The sequence below is a fragment of the Hemiscyllium ocellatum genome, chromosome 11 (assembly GCF_020745735.1).
Source record: "Hemiscyllium ocellatum isolate sHemOce1 chromosome 11, sHemOce1.pat.X.cur, whole genome shotgun sequence".
NCBI classification, from domain to species: domain Eukaryota; kingdom Metazoa; phylum Chordata; class Chondrichthyes; order Orectolobiformes; family Hemiscylliidae; genus Hemiscyllium; species Hemiscyllium ocellatum.
Window position 1 is genome coordinate 51,888,387 of NC_083411.1, and position 20,936 is coordinate 51,909,322.

General features: G+C 40.9%; 1 protein-coding gene across 1 annotated transcript in view; it reads right to left on the minus strand.

The window, feature by feature from the left end:
* Nucleotides 1-456: 456 nt before the first annotated feature.
* LOC132819986 (sodium- and chloride-dependent neutral and basic amino acid transporter B(0+)-like) overlaps nt 457-20,936 on the minus strand; it is a 90,003-nt gene continuing 69,523 nt past the window's right edge. The window contains exons 7-14 of the mRNA XM_060831919.1: nt 19,779-19,837; nt 19,121-19,135; nt 14,444-14,576; nt 13,419-13,559; nt 11,396-11,624; nt 4,061-4,186; nt 1,570-1,688; nt 457-510 (exon numbers count right to left, since the gene is read on the minus strand). Coding sequence (XP_060687902.1) covers nt 457-510; nt 1,570-1,688; nt 4,061-4,186; nt 11,396-11,624; nt 13,419-13,559; nt 14,444-14,576; nt 19,121-19,135; nt 19,779-19,837 — 876 coding nt within the window. The remainder of the gene's footprint in view (nt 511-1,569; nt 1,689-4,060; nt 4,187-11,395; nt 11,625-13,418; nt 13,560-14,443; nt 14,577-19,120; nt 19,136-19,778; nt 19,838-20,936) is intronic.

Below are 20,936 nucleotides of genomic sequence, written 5' to 3' on the forward strand. Positions count from 1 at the left end.
GTGAGTTTTGAAAGTTCATGTACACCACATCAATGACATTACCCTCATCGATCCTTTCTATTACCTCTTCAAGAATTGTCAGCCATGATTTGCCTTTTAGAAATCCACGCTGACTGTTCCTAATTAACCCACATATTTATCTATGCCTCAACTGATTCTGTCATTAATATTTGTTTCCAGATTTTTATCCACCACTGAAGTTAAACTGAATTGTCTGTCATTGCTGGGCTTACCTTCACAGGTTTTTTTTACAAATAAAGGCGTAACATCTGCAATTGTCTAACCAGTCAGCACCTCCCCTGAGTTTAGGGAAGGCTGGAAAATTATGGTCAGTGGTGCTTTAATTTCTACACTTGCTTCCCTAAATGTTCTTGGATGCATGACACCTGCTTCTGGACCTTGTCAATTTAAATATTGATTGCCTACTCAAAACTTCTTCCTGGTGAATATTGATCTTTATCGTGATAGAGCTTCCTCCTCCATTACTATAACTGGTGTCGCTTCCATCTCCTTGGTAAAGACAGATGCAAGGTATTCAGTTAACACCTTAGTCATGTCTCTTGTCTCCATATTTCCTATATTTCAACTTGTGGGCCAAGTGCTGGAAAGTGAGATTAATGTAGAATTAATATAATTTTGGTTGTACAGACTTGAGGGCCAAAGGTCCTCTTCTGTACTATAGGATTCTATGATTCACTGTGTAAACCACCTTTTTTACCCTAATTGACTCAACTCCTCATTTTGCTATTAATGTGCCTATAGAAGACTTTGGAATTCCTTGATATGTTTGGCTGACAGTGCTTTCTCATCAGTGCTTTCTCATCAGTTAGTACATTTGGCTGGACAGCTGTCTTGAAATGCTGAGAGATGTCAGAGGTGCGTTTCAATTCCTGCACCAGCTGAAGATACCACGAAGTATCAACCTCTCCCCTTCCCTGAGGTGTGGTGATTCTCACATTAAACCATCACTCGTCGCCTCTCTGTGGCCCAGGAGGCCCATGGTGGCTTTACCTCTGACCTTAATCTTCTTATTAAACCCCCTTCACTTCTCCAATATGCTTTTCACTTCCCCTTTGAACCTTAGTGTTCTGCTTGAAGTTTTTGTCTTGACACTCATCATAACCTCACTTTTTCTTCTTCATTTTGTATTCTATCTCCTTTGTTCATCCTCAGAGCTCTGGATTTGTTTGTTCTCCTTTTGCTTTTTGAGGGAACATACCTTGATTGTACCTGAATCATGTCTATTTTAAACATAGCCCTTTGTTCAGTGACTGTTTTTCCCACCATAATTTTGTTCCTGTCTCTCTGGCTCAGCTCCATTCTTTGCCCATTGAAGTCAGCTCTCCTCCAGTTAATTCTTCTTATTCTGGACTGCCAATTATCCATTTTTATCACCACCCCTGGTCCAAAACCAAACCAGCAGTGGGGTTCTAAATGCTGGGAGCTTATTTAGACTGAACTTAATTCTTTGTGATTTATGAAACAGTGTCTCATTTTACTGAGTATCCTTGTCTAGAGAGGGTTGATTGCTCATGTGGAAACATAGCAAATGACTAAGCTACAACTTACCTGTGTTACAAACAGAAGGCCAAGGAAATAAAATAACAAACAAAGACCAGCTGTCAGATAAAGACGCTTTGGCCTAAGGAACTCAGGAAACTGGTCCAGCAGGCTTGTTATTACTGTTTCTATTGAAAACAAGAGTTATCAGTGATTAATTAATGATTTATACCAAGTCTTAGATAAATCCACCACCAGAGAAATGGCAGCCAAGAGAACTGAAGGAGCCAATGGGGAGAGATTTCTCTGTCTATGGGCAGAATTGTATAAGAGCAATGTTTGGAAAATGGAGGCTTGCTAATGTCTCCTGAAAGTAACTCACCATCTCAGGGTGGGTGATAGAAGATTCTGAGATGTGGGCTATAGGCTGTGATTCAGTGGGAACGACAATATTAGACATTTAGTTCAACAATGTGTGGGAGAACTCTCTCAGATTGTATTGCAGAAGAGTTTGCAACACTGATTGGGAAGATTGTACCTTTGCTGTTTCTGATGCCAGGCAGTTCATCTGGTTTATTTTTCCTATCGGAGTAATGAGCCACAACTGAGTGGCTTGCCACTTTATTTCAGAGAGGCTTGTTGTTTCATGCCTCACAATTAATATGTTACCACAGCACTGTGGGGCAGCAAGGTTGCTCAGTGGTTAGCATTGCTGCCTCACAGTGCCAGGGACCCAGGTTCAATTCCAGCCTTGGGTGCCTGTCTGTGTGGAATGAGTGTGGGTTGTGATGTCTGCATGGGTTTCCTCCGGATGCTTGGTTTCCTCCCACAATCCAAGGATGTGCAAATTAGGTGAGTTGGCCATGCTAAAATGCCTGTAGTATTAGGTGCATTAGTCAGGAGTAAACGTAGGAGAATGGGTCTGGGTGGGTTACTCTTCGGAGGGTCGGTGTGTACCTGTTGGGCCAAAGGGTCTGTTTCCACACAGTAGGGAATCTTATCTAATATAATAACCTGTAAGGCATTATATAAACCCTGCATAATTATGTGACTTAAGAGCAGAAAGGTCTCAGAAACTATCTTGACTTGGGCCACTTCAAGCATGACATACTGACAAACTGTGCTGCATGTTGTAATTGAGTACTTTCATACTCACCGAGAAGCGTACATGAATATAATGTTTGAATATAACAGTGAGCTGCAATAAATATTCTGTTGGATTCTTTAATAACATAAAGCATTGAAGCAAAATGCACATCAAGGATTCCAGGGTCTAACATATGATTATGGTTCTGAGGTTTTCAAGAAGGTCTCTCACACACAATCTCCTTCTATAAAAGGCATTAGGTGTCAGATGGGTTTTTCTGACACAATGATAGCTCTACAGTCAAAATTACTGACAGCAATGTTATTTCATCCAGGTTTATTTGATTGAATTCAAATTCCTCAGACACTGACGTGAAACACAACCAGAAACTATTGGAAACACTCTGCAGGTTTGGCAGCATCTGTGGAGAGAAAGCAGAATTAACATTTCAGATCCAGTGACCCTACTTCAGAATGCTGTTTTTTGAAGAAGGGTCACTGGACACAAAACATTAACTCTGCTTCCTCTCTACAGATGCTGCCAAACCTGCTGAGTTCTTCCTGCAATTTCTGATTTCCAGCATCTGCAGTTCTTTTTTGACATAGAGGTGAGGGTTGATCTCATGTCTCCAGGTCATTTATCCAGGCCTCCAGATTAGTCTGTTAACTGAATCACAACATAATTGCTGCTCAATACATTTTAACAAATCCTGTTCCTGATGAGAAGGGTCTAGATGTACATCAAAAATGATAGTTATTATATTGAGACACCTAGAACTTGGCAGCAGAAACAGAAATATGAGTTGTATGATACAACAGAAAGAACAAGGAAAGGGGAAGCAATGGCCTAATGGTATTACCGTTGGACTGTTAATCCAGAGATTATATCCAAGGGACCCAGGCTCAAATCCTGCCACGGCAGTTGGTGGAATTAAGAATCTAATGATGACCATGAATTGATTGTTGGAAAAGCTGACCTGATTTCCTAATGTCTTTTAGAGAAGGAAGCTGCCATCCTTACTTGGCCTGGCCTAGATGTGGCTCCAGACCCGTTGCAATGTGGTTGACTCTTAACTGCCATCTGGGCAATTAGAGATGGGCAATAAATGCTGCCTAGCCAGCAATGATCTCATCCCATGAATGAATGAAGAAAAACAAAATTGTGAACAGCGACTGAACATGAATGCAGATTTTTAAAAAACATGAATTCCACTGTAAATCTTCCAGATGTTAGGTAACAATGACCTGAATATTTCTTTCCTACAACTTGGAACACGCTTCATTCAACCAAGCTGAGGTTTCATTAAGACATTGTGGAGAATTTGACTATCGAGTAACATTGTTTTCTCATGCATTACAATCATCAGCAGTAGTTCCAAACATAATAGCTTAGATAAGTTCCTTTTATAGAAGTAGAAAGAGATTGGTTAAATTAAGTAACATTATTGTTGAACTTAAAAGATGTCATTCTTACCAAAACTTGCAAACAATGTGTCAAGTCCCAAAGTGAGCAGCATGAAGAAAAATAAAATGGACCATAAAGTTGCCCATGGCAACTGTGCAAGGGCCTCTGGGTAGGCAATAAAGGCCAAACCAAACCCTGAACAATGGATACAAAACAAATGATAATATTAGTCCTGCATACAATCAACACACACTGCTACATTTAATTCCGTATAGTCACTGATGTTGAGGCAAATTCAAAAAGTCTCAGCTGAGACATTCCAATTACTTCTGGAACATACCATGTGGCACACCCTGAATATAAGGATGAATGTATGGACATGAGATCAGTAATTCAGAATGGTGAGATTGTGACATCTTAATTGTGAACTGGATATGTCGAAGGCCAGTAATTTCATATCTCAAACTATGTTAAATCAGTTCTGTACATTTGTTGAATAGTGCCTACTTTCAATGGGAATCAATAATTTTAAAGAAACTTGTTTTTTTATAGGTATTTTTATTGAAAATTTAACATTTTTACAAGTTTACAAAATAAAAAAACCCAAGCATAAACATTGATATACAATTAAATCTTAAATAAATAATAACCAAAATTTAACAAAAAAAACCGACAAAAAAAACTCAACTAACTACTAATCTAACCGACAACTAACCAGAGTGCAGAATTAAGTCTCTTACATTATTAAATTAAGAGAAACAAAAACCCAACGGATAACACAGAAATTGGGTACTGAGATACATACTGGGAATGTATTAACATCATATGTAACAAAACCCGTATTCGTGCGGGATTCCTCTCCCAAGGGGCCACGGACCAGCCAGGTTCGCCATTTCAATTAAATAAAAGCCCTTGTTAGGACGGCCGAAATATATGTATTTATATAATTCAAGAAGGACTGCCATATTTTATGGAATAATTTGGTCTTTTGGTGCACCATATTTGTAAGGAAATCAAGGGGAATACATTCCATAACTAATCTGTGCCAAATTGAAAGTCCAGGGGGGCCCTCAGCCACCCAGTTTACCAAAATATTTTTCCTTGCATAGAAAGAGAGAATAGAAAATAATCTCTTCCCGTGCATATCCAGGGAGGGTGAGTTCGAAAAGCCCAAAAAGAGAGATACAGGGTCCACTCTAATTTCCGTTCCTAAGATTTCTGTCAGAGCAGTTGCTACTTTAGTCCAATATCTACGGATCTTATGACAGGTCCATAGGCAATGGACAAAAGTGCCCACCTCTATTTTACATTTGGGACACATTGGAGATGTTCCTGCCTTAAATTTTGCCAATCGATCCGGTGCTATATGGGCCCTATGAAGTATCTTCAGCTGAATAGCCTGAGTTCTGTTGCAGATGGTGATTCTTCTGGCATTTTCCCAAATGTCATTCCATGTTTCTATAGAGATTTCTAGTCCCAAATCCTGATCCTATATTTTAAGCAGATTGTCTATATCTCCCGATACTTCACCATGTAGTAAATGATAAATAGTACTGATGGAAGATACCCCCATTGGCCATAGCATTCTACATTCTCTATCTGATTTATAAAGACTATCTAATAACGTAGTCTTCTTCTGTATGTAATCTCAAATTTGGAAGTATCAAAAGAGGTCTCCATTAGGTAATCCGAATTTCTGACGCAGCTGTTCAAAAGACATCAGGATCCCTTCTTTAAATAGATCCCCTAAACAAGAGATACTCCTGGATCTCCAGAATTTGAAAGTGGCACCTGTAAACCCCAGTTGAAATCCCCATGCTCCCACTATCGGAGCATAAGGGGATGTTTTATGTGAGTTGCCCTCATTTTGCCGCATTATATTCCAAGCTTTAATTGTGTTTAGTATTATGGGGTTTTTACAGTGATCCGTAATGATTTTCCTCTTGTCTGAAAATAAAAGGTTAATAAGTGGGCATTTTACTTGAGAAGCCTCGATGTCCAGCCACATTGATTGCGGGTCAGACAAGACCCAATCAGCTATGTAACTTAATAGGGAACTTAACTGATATTTCCTAAAATCTGGGAAATCCAATCCTCCCCTTGCCTGTGGAAGCTGTAGCTTCTTCAGCTTAATGAGGGGCTGTCTATGATTCCAAATAAAGAAACCCAACCAGCCTTATGATTTACGTAGTGCCAGCCTCAGCAGCATCACCAGAAGCATTCTCATAGGGTATAGGAGACGGGGCAGGACATTCATTTTAATTAGTGCTATTCTACTAGCCAGGAAATTGGAAGGTCTCCCCATCGCTGGAGGTCCTGCCTTATCCTTTCCAGTAAATGCACAAAGTTAGCCTTGTATAACTGACCAAATGCTGGGGTAATAAAAATGCCTAATTATAAAAAACCCTCCAGGGACCACTGAAAGGGAAAGTGGGATCCATCCAATAAGTGGGATATACTAGCAAGGCCACCCATTGGCAGAGCCTCCGATTTTGAGAAATTAATTTTATAGCCTGAAAATACACTAAACTTAGATTAAGCGAGGCACGGACATCAAAGGATTACTGAGGAATAGAAGAACATCATCTGCATAAAGGGTAATTTTATGTTTACCTGTACCAATCCTCGGGGTCGTTATATTAGGGTCGGCCTGTATAGCTTCTGCTAGTGGCTCAATTATTAGCGTAAATAGCAATGGCGAGAGAGGACATCCCTGACGGCAGCCCCTATCCATACTGAAGTTATCCGAGCCTAATCCATTGGTAATCACAACTGCTTTGGGATCACTATACAGTGTTGAGACCCATTTGGTAAACACCTTTCCAACGCCAAAGCTTTCCAATGTGTAAAACAAATATGACCATTCAACCCTGTCGAATGCCTTTTCCGCATCTAATGAGACTACTATTCCTGGTATCTTTCCCTGATGGCAGGCTTGAATCACATTCAAAACCCTTCTAACATTATTGGATGATCTACGGCCCTTAATAAACCCCGTCTGATCCTCCTTTATGATATGTGGCAATACCCTTTCTAGCCTCAATGCTAACGTTTTAGAGAGGATTTTAAAATCTACATTTAGCAAGGATATTGATCTGTATGACGCACAATCTTCTGGGTCCTTTCCTTTTTTAAGGATAAGAGAGATATTTGCCTCTTTCAGTGAAGGCGGGAGACAGCCCTGACTGGATGAGTAGTTATGAGGTCTGCAGATGAGATCACAGCTGAATGCTTAAAGCACAGCAGGTTAGCAGCATCTCAGGAATAGGGAATTCGACAGCATAAGTTCATCAGGTAGTTATACATGTCCAAAAGTGGACCAGCCAATATTCCTGTAAATTCTTTATAGAATTCAGCTTGAAAGCCATCTGGGCCAGGTGCCTTACCGCTCTGAAGTTGCCTGATTGTGTCAAGTATTTCTTGGATTGTTAGGGGAACATTCAAGACCGATATCTGTTCCTGAGTTAGGTCCAGAAAGGTCAAGTTTTTTAAAAATGATTGCATCCTCCAAGTCCTGTCTTCACAATCCTGTGATTTATATAAATCAGAATAAAATTTTCTAAAGATTGCGTTAATCCTTTTACGATCATGAGTAAAAATACCAGTACTTTCCTTGATAGACGTGATATTTGAGGGGCCTTCTTTTTCTTTGCAAGAAATGCTAAGTATTTACCAAATTCATATGACCTTTGTTTTGCAAATAATATTTCCCTCTTAGCCGTTTGGGTAAGCGTGGTGTTTAAAGCTGTCCTAAGGGCCATAATCCTTTGCAATTTGATAATAGAAGGTCTGTCAGCGTATGCTGTTTCAGCTGCTTTTAAGCGAGCTTCGAGCAGACGCTGTTGTTCTCCCTTTAATTTTTTCTGGGTCGCTGAGTATGAGATGATCAAACCTCGTGCGTAAGCTTTGATGGTCTCCCACATCATTGATTGGTTGCTAGCAGTACCTAAATTAATTTCTAAAAAAGTTTTAAATTCTTGAGAGAAGTACTTTACAAATTTACTGTCTTTCATCAGGAAGGGGTCCATACGCCAATGCCAGGGTGATGTCTCATTGTTCCTCGCCTTGATTTCCATATATACAGCAGCGTGATCAGAAATTGTAATACTGCCTATTTTACAGGATGATATGGAATTTTAAAAAATCGAGGGGCAAAAAACAGATCAATTCTGGTATGGCATTTGTGTGGATTGGAGTAAAAAGAAAAATCTCTGCCCTGTGGATGAAGGCATCTCCATATATTTACTAGTCCTAACTCTTTGTTCAAGTCCACCAATTGTCTAGATCTGGGAGATACTCCTGCAGTACTCTTGGGAATCCTATCTATTTCCGGATCCATAATACAATTAAAGTCTCCCGCTATAATTGTATGACAGGCACCGAGAGCCATCAACTTTGAGAAGGCTTCCATTATAAATTTAAAAGGAAGTGCCGGGGGCAATACAAATTTAAAATCCCATATTTCTCTCCATTTATAAGGGCTTTAATCAGAATATATCGTCCAGATTCGTCTTTTATCTGATTTAGGATTTTGAAAGGGAAATTCTTCCGAATAAGAATAACAACTCCCCTGCGTTTTGAGCTAAAAGAAGAAAAAAAGGCCTGATCAAATCCACCCTGTCGTAATTTCAAGTGTTCTTTATCCAATAAGTGTGTCTCCTGTAGGAGAGCTATATCAACCCTTTCTTTCTTGAGGTTTGATAATATTTTCTTCCTTTTGACTGGTGAATTACTCCCCTTGACATTCCAGGTGCACCACTTAACCGACTGATCAACCATAATCGTCCAGGCAAATCCGAGACCCCTCGGGAGGGGAAACCCTATCCAGAACATCCCGAGCATAGAGCATATAAAATTCACAAAAATAAAGGCTCTCTAATACACTCACAACAGTAAAATAAAAAACTATTTTGAAATAAAAAAAATATAAACGTATTTAAATGGAGATTTTCCCCCTTGTTCCCAGGGGGTATCACTTCCTTTCCAAAAGTCTATTGTATCCCCTCCAAACCAGTGCCCCACCCTTGACCCAGGCGCTCCTCAATAGGATGAAGAAAATTCAAATATACTACAGAACTAGAGTTAACAGTGAGCACCCTACTCGCCCCACCCCAACCTACACCAACGCCTGGATATATTTGGTAATGTTAATACCATGTATAAACATATATAACTATGAAATTACAACCTCAACAAGTAATAATTAAATATAATAATACAAAATAACAAGGGAAAACAACCCCGCTCCTAGAGACAGGTAAAATAGTATAAGGTAACCACCTCCCCCCACCAACATTAACTAGACCCCCCAGCCTATATATATATATAATAAAAAAAACACAAGGAGGTGGAGAAAATCGTTAAGTAGAGAACAAATAAATAAATCCCTCTCCCCCCCCCCCAAGATAATATTAAACAGTAAGGTAAAAAAATGATTAATATATTAAAAAAAGGGAGGGTGGGATGTAAACCGGAGTGGGGGGAAAGCAAACCAACATCAATTATCTCTTACAATTTATCTAAGAGAGTCCAAAAATTCCTTGGTCTTTTCCAGCGATCCGAAGTTATACATGGACCCTTCATGGTTAAAGCGTAGCGTCGCTGGGTAGCGCAAGGAGTACTGAATACTTAAGTCCCTTAAACACTTCTTCGCCTCATCAAACACCTTCATCTTTCAGACCAGAGCTGGGGAAAAGTCCTGGAATAACATGATCTTGGATCCTTTATAGATCATGGCTTGGAGATCTTTTCCAAGATTTCTGGAGGCTTCTAAAAGTATCTGCCTCTCCTTATAACTCTGCAGCCGGAACAGGACCGGGCGGGGACGCTGGTTTGAGCCGGATCCGCGTATTGCAACCCAGTAGTCCCATTCCACCCTTACCTGGCCTGATCCAGCCTCCAGATTTAAAAGCTGTGGAAGCCACTGTTCAAGGAACACTGTAAGCTGGCCTTCCTCTTCCCGTTCGGGAAGGCCCAGCAAATGAATATTTTTTCTACAGCCTCAATTCTCAAGGTCGTCAATGTGATTCTCTAAGGTCCAGACTCGCTGTTCGAGAATCCGGACCTGATTCACGGCCGATTGTGCTGTAGTTTCGGAGGTCGCGGCCTTTAGCTCCGCCCCTCCGACTCAGCGCTCGATTTCCTTGATGTCTTGCTTTTGCAGCGCTGCCGAGAGTGAGTCCCATCGGCTTCAGGATTCTTCTATAAAAGCGTCAATCTTTGCATCAAGTTTGGATATTACTCCCACGAGGCTCGCCACCGAAAGTAAGCCCCCCGGGTCGCTTGCGGACGCCTCTTCTGCAGCTGGAGAGGGTGGGGGAGGGGTTCCTGCTTGCTGAGAGCTGCAGGCTCCCCTTTAGTCATTTTTACTGGAGATGAAATTGTTTAAATTCAATACTAAACAACTAATTACATTAAGTAAAAACTATTTTAAATGATTTGGTGAGTGTGGTGGGGGTGGGCGACCCACTTTGCCCAAGTCTTGGGAGGAGCACTGTAGACTCAGACTTGCTGGGTCGCCGCCATCTTGGATTCCCAAAGAAACCTGGTTGATAGATCTTCTAAGTTTAAACCCATTCTAGCTAAGTTATATCATTGCCCATGGTGGTTACTGGGTAAAACATTTACATGCATGCTGTTATCAATGGAGTAGTGGATGAGTGGGAGATAATGCACTCCTCCAGCCTCAGTCAAACAAGAGGGCAGTGACAAGGAGTTCAGAACAACTGGAATATCCAGACCTGTCCTTGCTGGTGGTTCTTCCTTGCCACTCAAGCTGGTGTACAATGGAACACTTGCTATCAACAGGAACATGGTGGATCAAACCACTGGCTTCCTGAAGGTGTCAAATCAAGTTCAAATGGAGTACATCTCAAAATCACTAGAGGTTTGCTGAATCTCTCAAATCTTGCTTCCAGGACGGCAGAGTTATCCTGGGAGAATGAATAGGAGGAGGCAGGTGGTGGTGGTTGGCATGGTTGTCCCTGGACAGATACTCAGGTTATTCAGTAATCTAATCACTGCCACACAATAATTGTTCTACCATTCCCTAGCTATCAACCCAACTTTTATTTAACATCAAAATAAATCCGGAAATAGAAGCCACTAATAAACACAATCATTCCATGAGAACTTCATTGTGCACCAATTCCAATAATGTAGGAAAAGTTGATCTTTCTGTTACTGAATTCTCTGAGCACCTGTCTTATGTTTGCCTGTTGCCCTGTTACTATCATTCTCAATTATTTTTCTGTTCCTTTCTCATTCCATTAATCCCATTGACTCAATGCTCTTTTGGGCAAATTACACTCAGGCCCAGGTGTCCTCTAGTACCCCATCGATGTCTAACAAATGACACATATGTGCTATCCTGCAGCAGAATAGTATGGTTAACTTTGTATTTACCTGACCGTGCAACCTCTGAAACGGGCTTGTTTTGCACATGAGCCATGTGTCCAAGAGTGGAGAAGATGATAAATCCCGCAAACACACTCGTAGCACAATTAACAACACAGACAATGATGGTATCTTGGTAACAGTTGTTGTGGAATTTGTTGTAGGATGACAATGTGATTAAACTGCCCCAACCCACTGATGTCGAGTAGAAAATTTGTGTTGCAGCATCTTTCCAGACCTGATAAATAGAAGGGAGAATTCATCAGCGCTGAACGATTTCACTTGAACTCATTCAACTGAAAAACTACATTGACCACAAGAAGCATAGTATGAGTTAGTCCAGCAGCTCAATGTGATCTGACTGAATTAAACTAGCTCTGATCAACACCATCTCACTTAATAGGAGGGCCATCATTTGATTTTCCTTTGACTACTTGCTGCCAACTTTAAGATTTTCCCTCCAAAATTGACTCATAGCAGAAATAAAACCCCACTGGACCAAAAATCTGATCTTCTGCAAAGACATTGCTATTTTCTGCACTGCAGTCTGTTAAGCAAAATGTAAACTGCATACATTGGGGTTAATTTGGATCACAAAAATGATTTAAATTAGATTTAAAATAGGTATGAATGTCAAACTGAGTGCACATTTGTAACGAACCATCTTATACTTAAATGGTGAGGCTCCAGATGCTCCTTGTTATTTATGTGTAAATTCCACAGCAATTTCTGACTGCACTCAGAGGTTCAGAGAAATATCTCTGATATGCACCACTCTGCTGTTATAAAAATGGTATCTCCTGACATTTACAAACTTGGCTCAGTGTGAAATTACCTATTACATGCGTAGAGTCACATTATTATTGTTGATGTGGAAGAAGGGTTTGGGGGGGAAGGGGGAGAAGATCAACTGAAAGGCAGGATCTTAGCTCTCAGCAGCTCCCCCCAGTCCTCCCATCTACATGAAGTAGAGTCCTTCAAATAAGTGTTGATGCCTTTAGATGAATTCCCCCTTCTTGGAAGCCCGATAGGAATTCAACAGGATTTTGATTTCGCTTTTCCTCATGATTGTCCCCTGGTCTCCACAAGTAGGTGCAGAACCAGGGAGGAGATGTTTCAATGGCCATTCATTGGCCACTTAAACACCATAAGTAATGGCAGAGCATCAAAATCCATCCATGAATCTTCTGCCACCACGATAGATGAGTGACAAGAAGCTACAAACTAATGCTTTCCCACCCAATTTCATGTCCCATTGCTCCCAAATTGTCATTTGGAAGGGCATAAAATTCTGCATTTTATTTCTGAACTACTCTAAGTTCACTCATTGAGAGTTACATTTCCTTCACTATCACAGTTCATGTGCTGTTAATTTTGCAATCAAACAATTTACTTGGTGAAGCAGATGCTCAGTTGCTTTCTCTCTGTAGTCACATCTCAGGTACAGATGATATTGTGACAATGCCATCTCCCACTTCTCGATAAACTCCAAATATCATTGACATTAAACAGGTCAGGAGATGTCAAATGGACTACCACAGCTTTGCCGTTCTCAAGGGCAAGTAGAGATGGGCAATGAATGCTGGCCAGCCAGCAATGCCCATATCCCACCAATGTATATTGAACAAATACTGATGACATAGTCTCATAAGTGATTGTAACTGAAAATCTGATTACTGAATCAATCCATGATTTCAGAAAGAAAGAGGCACTGAGAATAAACAATCCTTTGCATCCCACTGCCGATCTCATCCAGTTGTATCTAATCTCATCATCCTAGCCCTTAGCATTGATTCCCTCCTGCTCATACCAAGATGATTACAACAATAAACTAACTCATTAGAATTCATCACAAAGTCTCAGCTAGCTTTTCGCAACATGTGCAAAATGATCTTTCCAAATACAAACAAAAGACTGAAAGGTACATTTCAATTCTAAATTTTAATACCTCAATCAGACAAAATAAAAGAAGGAACAGTTAAATAAAAAAAAGTGATTTTTGAAATTCAATTGATTCTGTTGTTGAGCTTACCTGAGCATCAGCCAGTTTGGAGAAGTCTGAATGGCTTCCGATGTAGAATTCAATTCCTTTAGAGGCTCCCTCCAGGGTAACCCCTCGGATCAGGAGTATCGTCACAACCACATACGGGATAATTGCAGTGAAATAAACAACCTGAGAATGGAGAATAAATTGGAAGATTTTCCTGTATTAGTGGTACAACATTTACTTTATTGGATCCAGCTGATTGTAAACTGATAGGAATATAAACAAAGAGTGAATCAGAAGACAGTTGGCTACATGATGGGGATATTTAACACTGAGCTACATGTTGGAAATAAGTTTAAATTCTACAATATTATTTTTAGTTTTATAATTAATCACATTCAGGGAAATGACAGATGTATTCAGGAGAATTGATGAGAACTTCATGAATATATTCAACACTTCATATTTCATGATTCTTTACTATTCTAATAATCCAGACAAATGGTAAATAAAACCCTGACCCTAATCTGCTCAGTCCCTTCCCCCAGTCCTGCCCAGCCTTCAGCAGCAATTGGAATTTCCCCCAGAGTCCCTGTGTCAGTGACTGAAACCCTTAGAATGAGGGACACATTCAGGAATTTGGGGGCATTGCTGGGGCTAGAAATTAGTTATGTTCAATTTCAGTTGTGGATATTACAATTTGTGACTGTTCTTCACACTTCTTTTTCACACTTATTTCAGCCTCGTCATTTCTCTGATTGTTGTGTTGTTCAGAGCAGGACCCACACAGTTTGTGGCTGAACACTTGGCAGGTGATTGAGCAGCATGAGGTGTCATATCTGCTCCTCTTCAAGGCTGTATCCCCTCAAAGGGTAACCATGCTCTGTGGAAGCTACAAAGGATTACTGCACACTAGTTCATTTTCTGTTCTCTATACCTTGCAGGAACTGTTAACATCACCAAGGATATAAACTATGCACTTCACAACAGTCAATAAATTCTAGTTTTATTCTTACAGGGAATCTGTATTTTGTCAGTAGTTGTAACTGTCTTCATCACCAGTCATTTACCTTTCCTGAAGATTTGATTCCTTTCAAAAATGCTGCCCCAACCATCAGCCAGGCTAGAAGCAGACAGAGGGCTAAATGCCAGACTATCTCCCCAGTCTCATCCAATGAACTTGTACGGTGTAAAACTGCTTGACTGAGTTAAAAAAAGAGAAAATATTTTTCATAAGGGTACTGTTTATTACACATAGATACTATGTGCTCAATGCATCTGAGTATTTAGTGCAATATACAGGGCTTTTAAAAATATTCAGTTGTTACAGAATAAGTCCTACTTTTAAATAAGAGAATGGTTACTGAAGTTTGATGTCCTTTATGTTTTTCTCTTTCTACATCTTATTCAAACAGAATGTGGGTGCGTTTGCTATATTTGAATCTGCAACTGCATGAAAAAATTCGTGGCATGCCTTAATGGGCTCCATCTTATGCTCAAATTTACACTTGAAATGGAACAGTCAAATTAATCTCCTTAGCTAGAGTTCTAGTTGGGAAATCAGCCAGGGGTTCTCTACTCCTATATACCAAAGATCTACCTTCAGAAGTCAGTACACATGTTGAGATTCCTATGTTTTCATATACTGCAAAATGGGCATGATCAGCAACCTTGTAAATTTATTGGCCATGTAAATGTAATGTTGAAGTAGGGCACTTCTCAAGCACCCTGCAGGTAATGGCCACTGATCAGATAATCCCTCAATGTATGTTCCAACCAGACATCACAGGCCCTAAGGCAGGCCTGGAAGTGCCCAGTCCTCCTCAGGTCTGAAAGGGCAAGGTATCTCCAATGTTTGATCAAGAGTTGAAGTCAACTGTTTCACATTGTTACTATTTTTGTTACGAACATGATGCTGATATTAAACCAACAAGATGTTTTGCTTAGAACAAATAAATAATGTGGTATATTAATTTTAGTGCTGGTGTGATGCCATGTTTCAATGTTATATATCCCAAAGACTGATGGATCGTATCAATAATTCACTCAACTGTTCCCAAGAAAAACATTCTAACTGTACCAAGCCAGCCTGCAAATACAAATTCACGATACAGTGTTTAATATTAATTGAGATTCTAAAACTGAACTATGTTTACTGGATAATCCTGAGTGTTCAAATAATTACAAGGGAACAAAATAAACAGAGCCGTACATTGGTCTCTCAGATCGAAGATTCTGAAGTCTTTTGGGTTTGGGGAAAAATGCTGTTTATTTTCAAGTTGAGGCAGATTTGCAGAAATCTTGGCAAATGCTAGCTGTGTAAAACGGTTGCTCCTAAAACAGAGAGGTAGTTTTAGGATCTAGAGTTTAGAAGAATGAAAGATTATCTCATTCAGACACACAAAATTCCTCACTGGACAATCCTGAAAAATGTGTTGCTGGAAAAGCGCAGCAGGTCAGGCAGCATCCAAGGAGCAGGAGAATCGACGTTTCGGGCATAAGCCCTTCTTCAGGAATCTGATTCCTGAAGAAGGGCTTATGCCCGAAACGTCGATTTTCCTGCTCCTTTGATGCTGACTGACCTGCTGCGCTTTTCCAGCAACACATTTTTCAGCTCTGATCTCCAACATCTGCAGTGCTCACTTTCTCACAGGACAATCCCACCATTTGTGGAGGAGGAGTTTGAAAACACATTCAATACTATGCACTTGGCTCGTTAATAAGAACCTGTGGTGTTGGAGGAAGGATAATAGCACAGGCAGAGGAATGACTAACTAATAGAAGACAGATTTGCGATAATGGGGGCATTTTCAGGATGGCCTATAACTAATGGAGTGCTGTAGTGCTGGGGCCACAATTATTTACAATATATTAATGACTTTGATGAGGAAAGTGAATGGACTATCGCCAAGTTTGTGGATGATATGAAAATAGATGGGAAGGCAAATGGTGAGGATGACACACAGAGACTGGAGGGATACAGGCAGAGTAAAAGAGTGGGCGATAAAACATGGCAGATTGAATAGGGAAATCCCTGGCAATTACAGACCAGGCAGTCTTACGTCTGTGGTCAGCAAGGTTTTGGAAAGAATTCTGAGGGGTAGGATTTATGACTATTTGGAAAAGCATAGTGTGATTAAAGGCAGTCAACATGGCTTTGTGAAGGGCAGGTTATGCCTCACAAATCTTATTGAGTTCTTTGAGGAGGTGACGAAACAGGTCGATGAAGGTCGAGAAATGGGTGTGGTGTATATGGACTTCAGCAAGGCATTTGATAAGGTTCCCTATGGTAGATTCATTCATAAAGTTAGGAGGTATGGGTTACAGGGAGATTTGGTTGTCTGGATTCAGAATTGGCTGGCTGACAGAAGGCAGAGAATGGTTGTAGATGGAAAGTATTCTGCCTGGAGGTCAATGTTGAGTGGGGTCCCACAGAGCTCTGTTCTTGGACCTCTGTTCTTCGTAAATTTTATAAATGATTTGGATGAAGAGGTTGAGGGGTGGGTTAGTAAATTTGCAAATGACACAAAGGTTGGAAGTGCTGTTGATAGTATCGAGGGCTACTGTAGGTTGCAGCACCTCATAGACAGGATGCAGAGCTGGGCTGAGAAATGGTAGATGGAGTTCAATCTGGATAAATGCGAAGTGATGCATTTTAGAAGGGGAAGGTTGAACTTGAATGCTGAATATAGGATTAAAGACAGGATTCTTGGCAGTGTGGAGGAACATAGGGATCTTAGTGTTCAAGTGTATAGATCCCTCAAAGTTGCCACCCAAGTGGATAAGGTTGTTAAGAAAGCATGTGGTGTTTTAGCTTTCATTAACAGGGGGATCGAGTTTAAGAGCCGCAAGGTTTTGTTGCAGTTCTACAAGTCCCTGGTGAGACCACACTTGGAATATTGTGTCCAGTTCTGGTCGCCCTATTATAGGAAAGATACAGAGGCTTTGGAGAGGGTGCAAAGAAGGTTTACCAAGATGCTGCTTGTCTTACAAAGAGAGGTTGACTAAGCTCGGATTTTTCTCGCTGGAGATTAGGAGGAAGAGAGGTGACCTGATTGAGGTATACAAGGTAATGAGAGGCATGGAGAAAGTGAGGACTGCAGATGCTGGAGATCAGAGCTGAAAATGTGTTGCTGGAAAAGCGCAGCAAACAGGCAGCATCCAAGGAGCAGGAGATTCGACGTTTCGAGCATGAGCCCTTCTTCAAGAATGAGGACAGTGTGCCAAGCTGGCTAAGATAAAAGGTAGGAAGGAGGGACTTGGGGGAGGGGTGTTGGAAATGCGATAGGTGGAAGGAGGTTAAGGTGAAGGTGATAAGGTGAGGGTGATAGGCCGGAGGGGGGGTGGGGGCGGAGAGGTCAGGAAGAAGATTGCAGGTTAGGAAGGTGGTGCTGAGTTCGAGGGTTGGGACTGAGACAAGGTGGGGGGAGGGGAAATGAGGAAACTGGAGAAATCTGAGTTCATCCCTTGTGGTTGGAGGGTTCCTAGGCGGAAGATGAGGCGCTCTTCCTCCAGCCGCCGTGTTGCTATGGTCTGGCGATGCAGGAGTCCAAGGACCTGCATGTCCTTAGTGGAGTGGGAGGGGGAGTTGAAGTGTTGAGCCACGGGGTGGTTGGGTTGGTTGGTCCAGGTGTCCCAGAGGTGTTCTCTGAAACGTTCCGCAAGTAGGTGGCCTGTCACCCCAATATAGAGGAGGCCATATCCCTCATGAGAGGCATGGATAGAGTCAACAGCCAGAGAGATTTCCCCAGAGCAAGATTGACTGGCACAAGGGGTCATAGTTTTAAGATTTTAGGAGGAAGGTATAAAGGAGACGTCAGAGGTAGGTTCATTACGCAGAGAGTTGTGAATGCATGGAATGCATTGCCAGTTGTGGTAGTGGAAGCAGAGTCATTAGGGACATTTAAGTGACTGCTGGACATATACATGGATAACAGTGAGTTGAGGGGTGCGTAGGTTCGGTTATTTTATTTTACATTAGGATTAAACCTTGGCACAACATGGTAGGCCAAAGGGCCTGTTCTATGCTGTACTTTCCTATGTTCTATGTAATTACACTTGCATTAAATTTAGGATAAAGCTACAATTATGATTTTCCAGTGTAGCACACTTGCATGCACTGGAAACTTTGTATATTAATACACAGGGATCATCTTTGTAGACAGAAAAACTGTGTATGAGCTCTGCCCCGATTCAAATGAACAGAATAGATGACAGCCATTAACTCGGGCAATGCTCTGGCCAATCTATCAACCTCCTGGTTTAAATTTAAACAAAATCTGCCAGGTAAATGTCAAATAGCTCTAATGGGCACATCCCTCAGTGTAACAACTCAACCAATCAGAGTTCACTTGTCAACCAATCGGAATGCACCTCTCATTCAGCATCTGTTATTTTCCACTAACATAAAACAAATGTTGGAAATCTGAAACAAAAGCAAAAATTTCTGGAGAAACTCAGCAGGTCTGGCAGCATCTATGGGGAGAAAGCAAAGTCAATGATTCAGGTCCAGTTCTGAAGAAAGATTGCTGGACCCAAAACATTAACTCTGCTTTCTCTCTGCAGATGCTACCAAACCTGCTGAGTTTCTCCAACAATTTCTGGGTTTTTTTTGTTCCTGTTATTTTCCCTTCACTTTAGTATTTCTTGCAAATTTTCAGAATGAATGGAAGACAGGAAGTTTTGACTTAATGTTTCTTTTGTCAGCATTAATCAAAGTCTGTCATACTAAACAACAATGTACTTACTCCCAGTATTGCTCACTCGGACCCTGGTGAGGAATGGAGATTTCTGATCCAATTAGGCAAGTGTTATTATACGTCTGCAGCCATGTTGTATTAATGACTTCAAAATATCCATCGTCCAGAGTAAGATTGCAAAATGGATCTAGAAAATGTTGAATGTGTTTTAGAACTTTACTGCTCCTTGTTGAACAATGCTGCCATTTCTAGTGGTACAATCAGGGTCTCTGGGCAACCCAACCCAACCTCATCCATTACATAAGGTGGAATCAGAGGCATAGACTGAGGTAGGAATATATAAAATGAAGAGCCTCTCTTCTTCCCAGTGTCCACTCATTGAATCCAGGGTAGGATGGTTTGAGGACGGCCTTTCTTGCCAGACGTAAATTGACTCCCTAAGAGATGTCTTAAATGGGTATGCTGGCTGCCATTGGCATTCTTATGTATGTGTTGAAGGGTGGGGGTGGGGAAGGGCACAATATGTGGGTTCACTCTATCTGGTCTGTTGTTTCCTAGGAGGGTAGATTTTCAGGTGGGTGCCCAATAGAGGTATCCAATGACATAGAAGAAAATTGCATTGTTCAATTACTGGCTTCCATAAAGTGTTTGGTACTAGTGGTAGATGCAAGTGGCCCAAAAGCTCCCTTAACACACAAATAGGTACATCAACAGTGAAGGTTCCCACTTCATGAAGATGCATCCTATGACACTCAATAGCATATCCTGCATGTGAAAGAAATCACACAGGGACTGAGACACAATGTTTTTTGTTGAACACCAGTCTGCAACAGCACAGAGAATCACTAAATTATTATAGCACAGAATGAGACGATGCAAACTGTTGTGAAAATCCAAATTAGAGTTTCACCTAGTTCCTCCACTCAGTAGCTCTGAACTCCTTCCTTTTCAAACAATGATCGATCTCCCATTTGAATGTCTTGAATAAAAGTAACCTCCACCACACTCTCAGGCAATACATATGCAATCCTAACTTCTTGCTGTGTGGATAAAAATTTCCATTGAGTCACCATTGGTTGTGAATGGTTTTAATTGGCCCTTCATTCTATCCAGACTGTACACGCTGGGTACATGTACTGAGCTCCCTCCTTGTATTCCACATCATTAGTTCACACTAATGACAGCATCATTTAGGGATTTTAAGAAAAGTGTCTCATACACCATGTTTGAAGCTGACAGAAATGTCAGCATTGTGGAGCACAAACAGAAGTGACAAATGAGTAAAGAACTTTCTACATGGGCGCCAAATGTGTCCCTTCAGATCCACTTGGTCTGTGCTAGCCATGTGATAGTTAATGTATTCAGACTCACTCAGGAAGGACCAGCCAATCACTGAGCTTTCAGACATCCCATCCCTCAAAGACAATACCCCAGCCTCCTTACTCAGTCTGGTCTATAAGCTTAAGTCTCAAACTCCCTGGTCTCAATCCCTCACACATTAACTCAGATATTATATTGACACATTTTTTAGGTATTTTCATGACTATATTTTCATATCCACATCTTATGAACAAGTTCTAACTCTCAATATTTACAATATACATATCTATGCTATACCATTATTATAGATTGCAGTGGTTCACCACCACATTACTAAGGGCATTTGGGATAAACAATGAACATTGGCATAGACAGTGGTGCCCACATCCCCTGATCAGTTTGTTCAGATTTTTATGACACACCTCTGGGGGGGGGTTAGAAATGAACCTTGTGGGTCAGAGGTTGGGGCATTACCACTGTCAAAAGCCATGTGATAAGCTTTCATTAATGGATCAGAAAATGAATATTAATCCTGATAATTAAT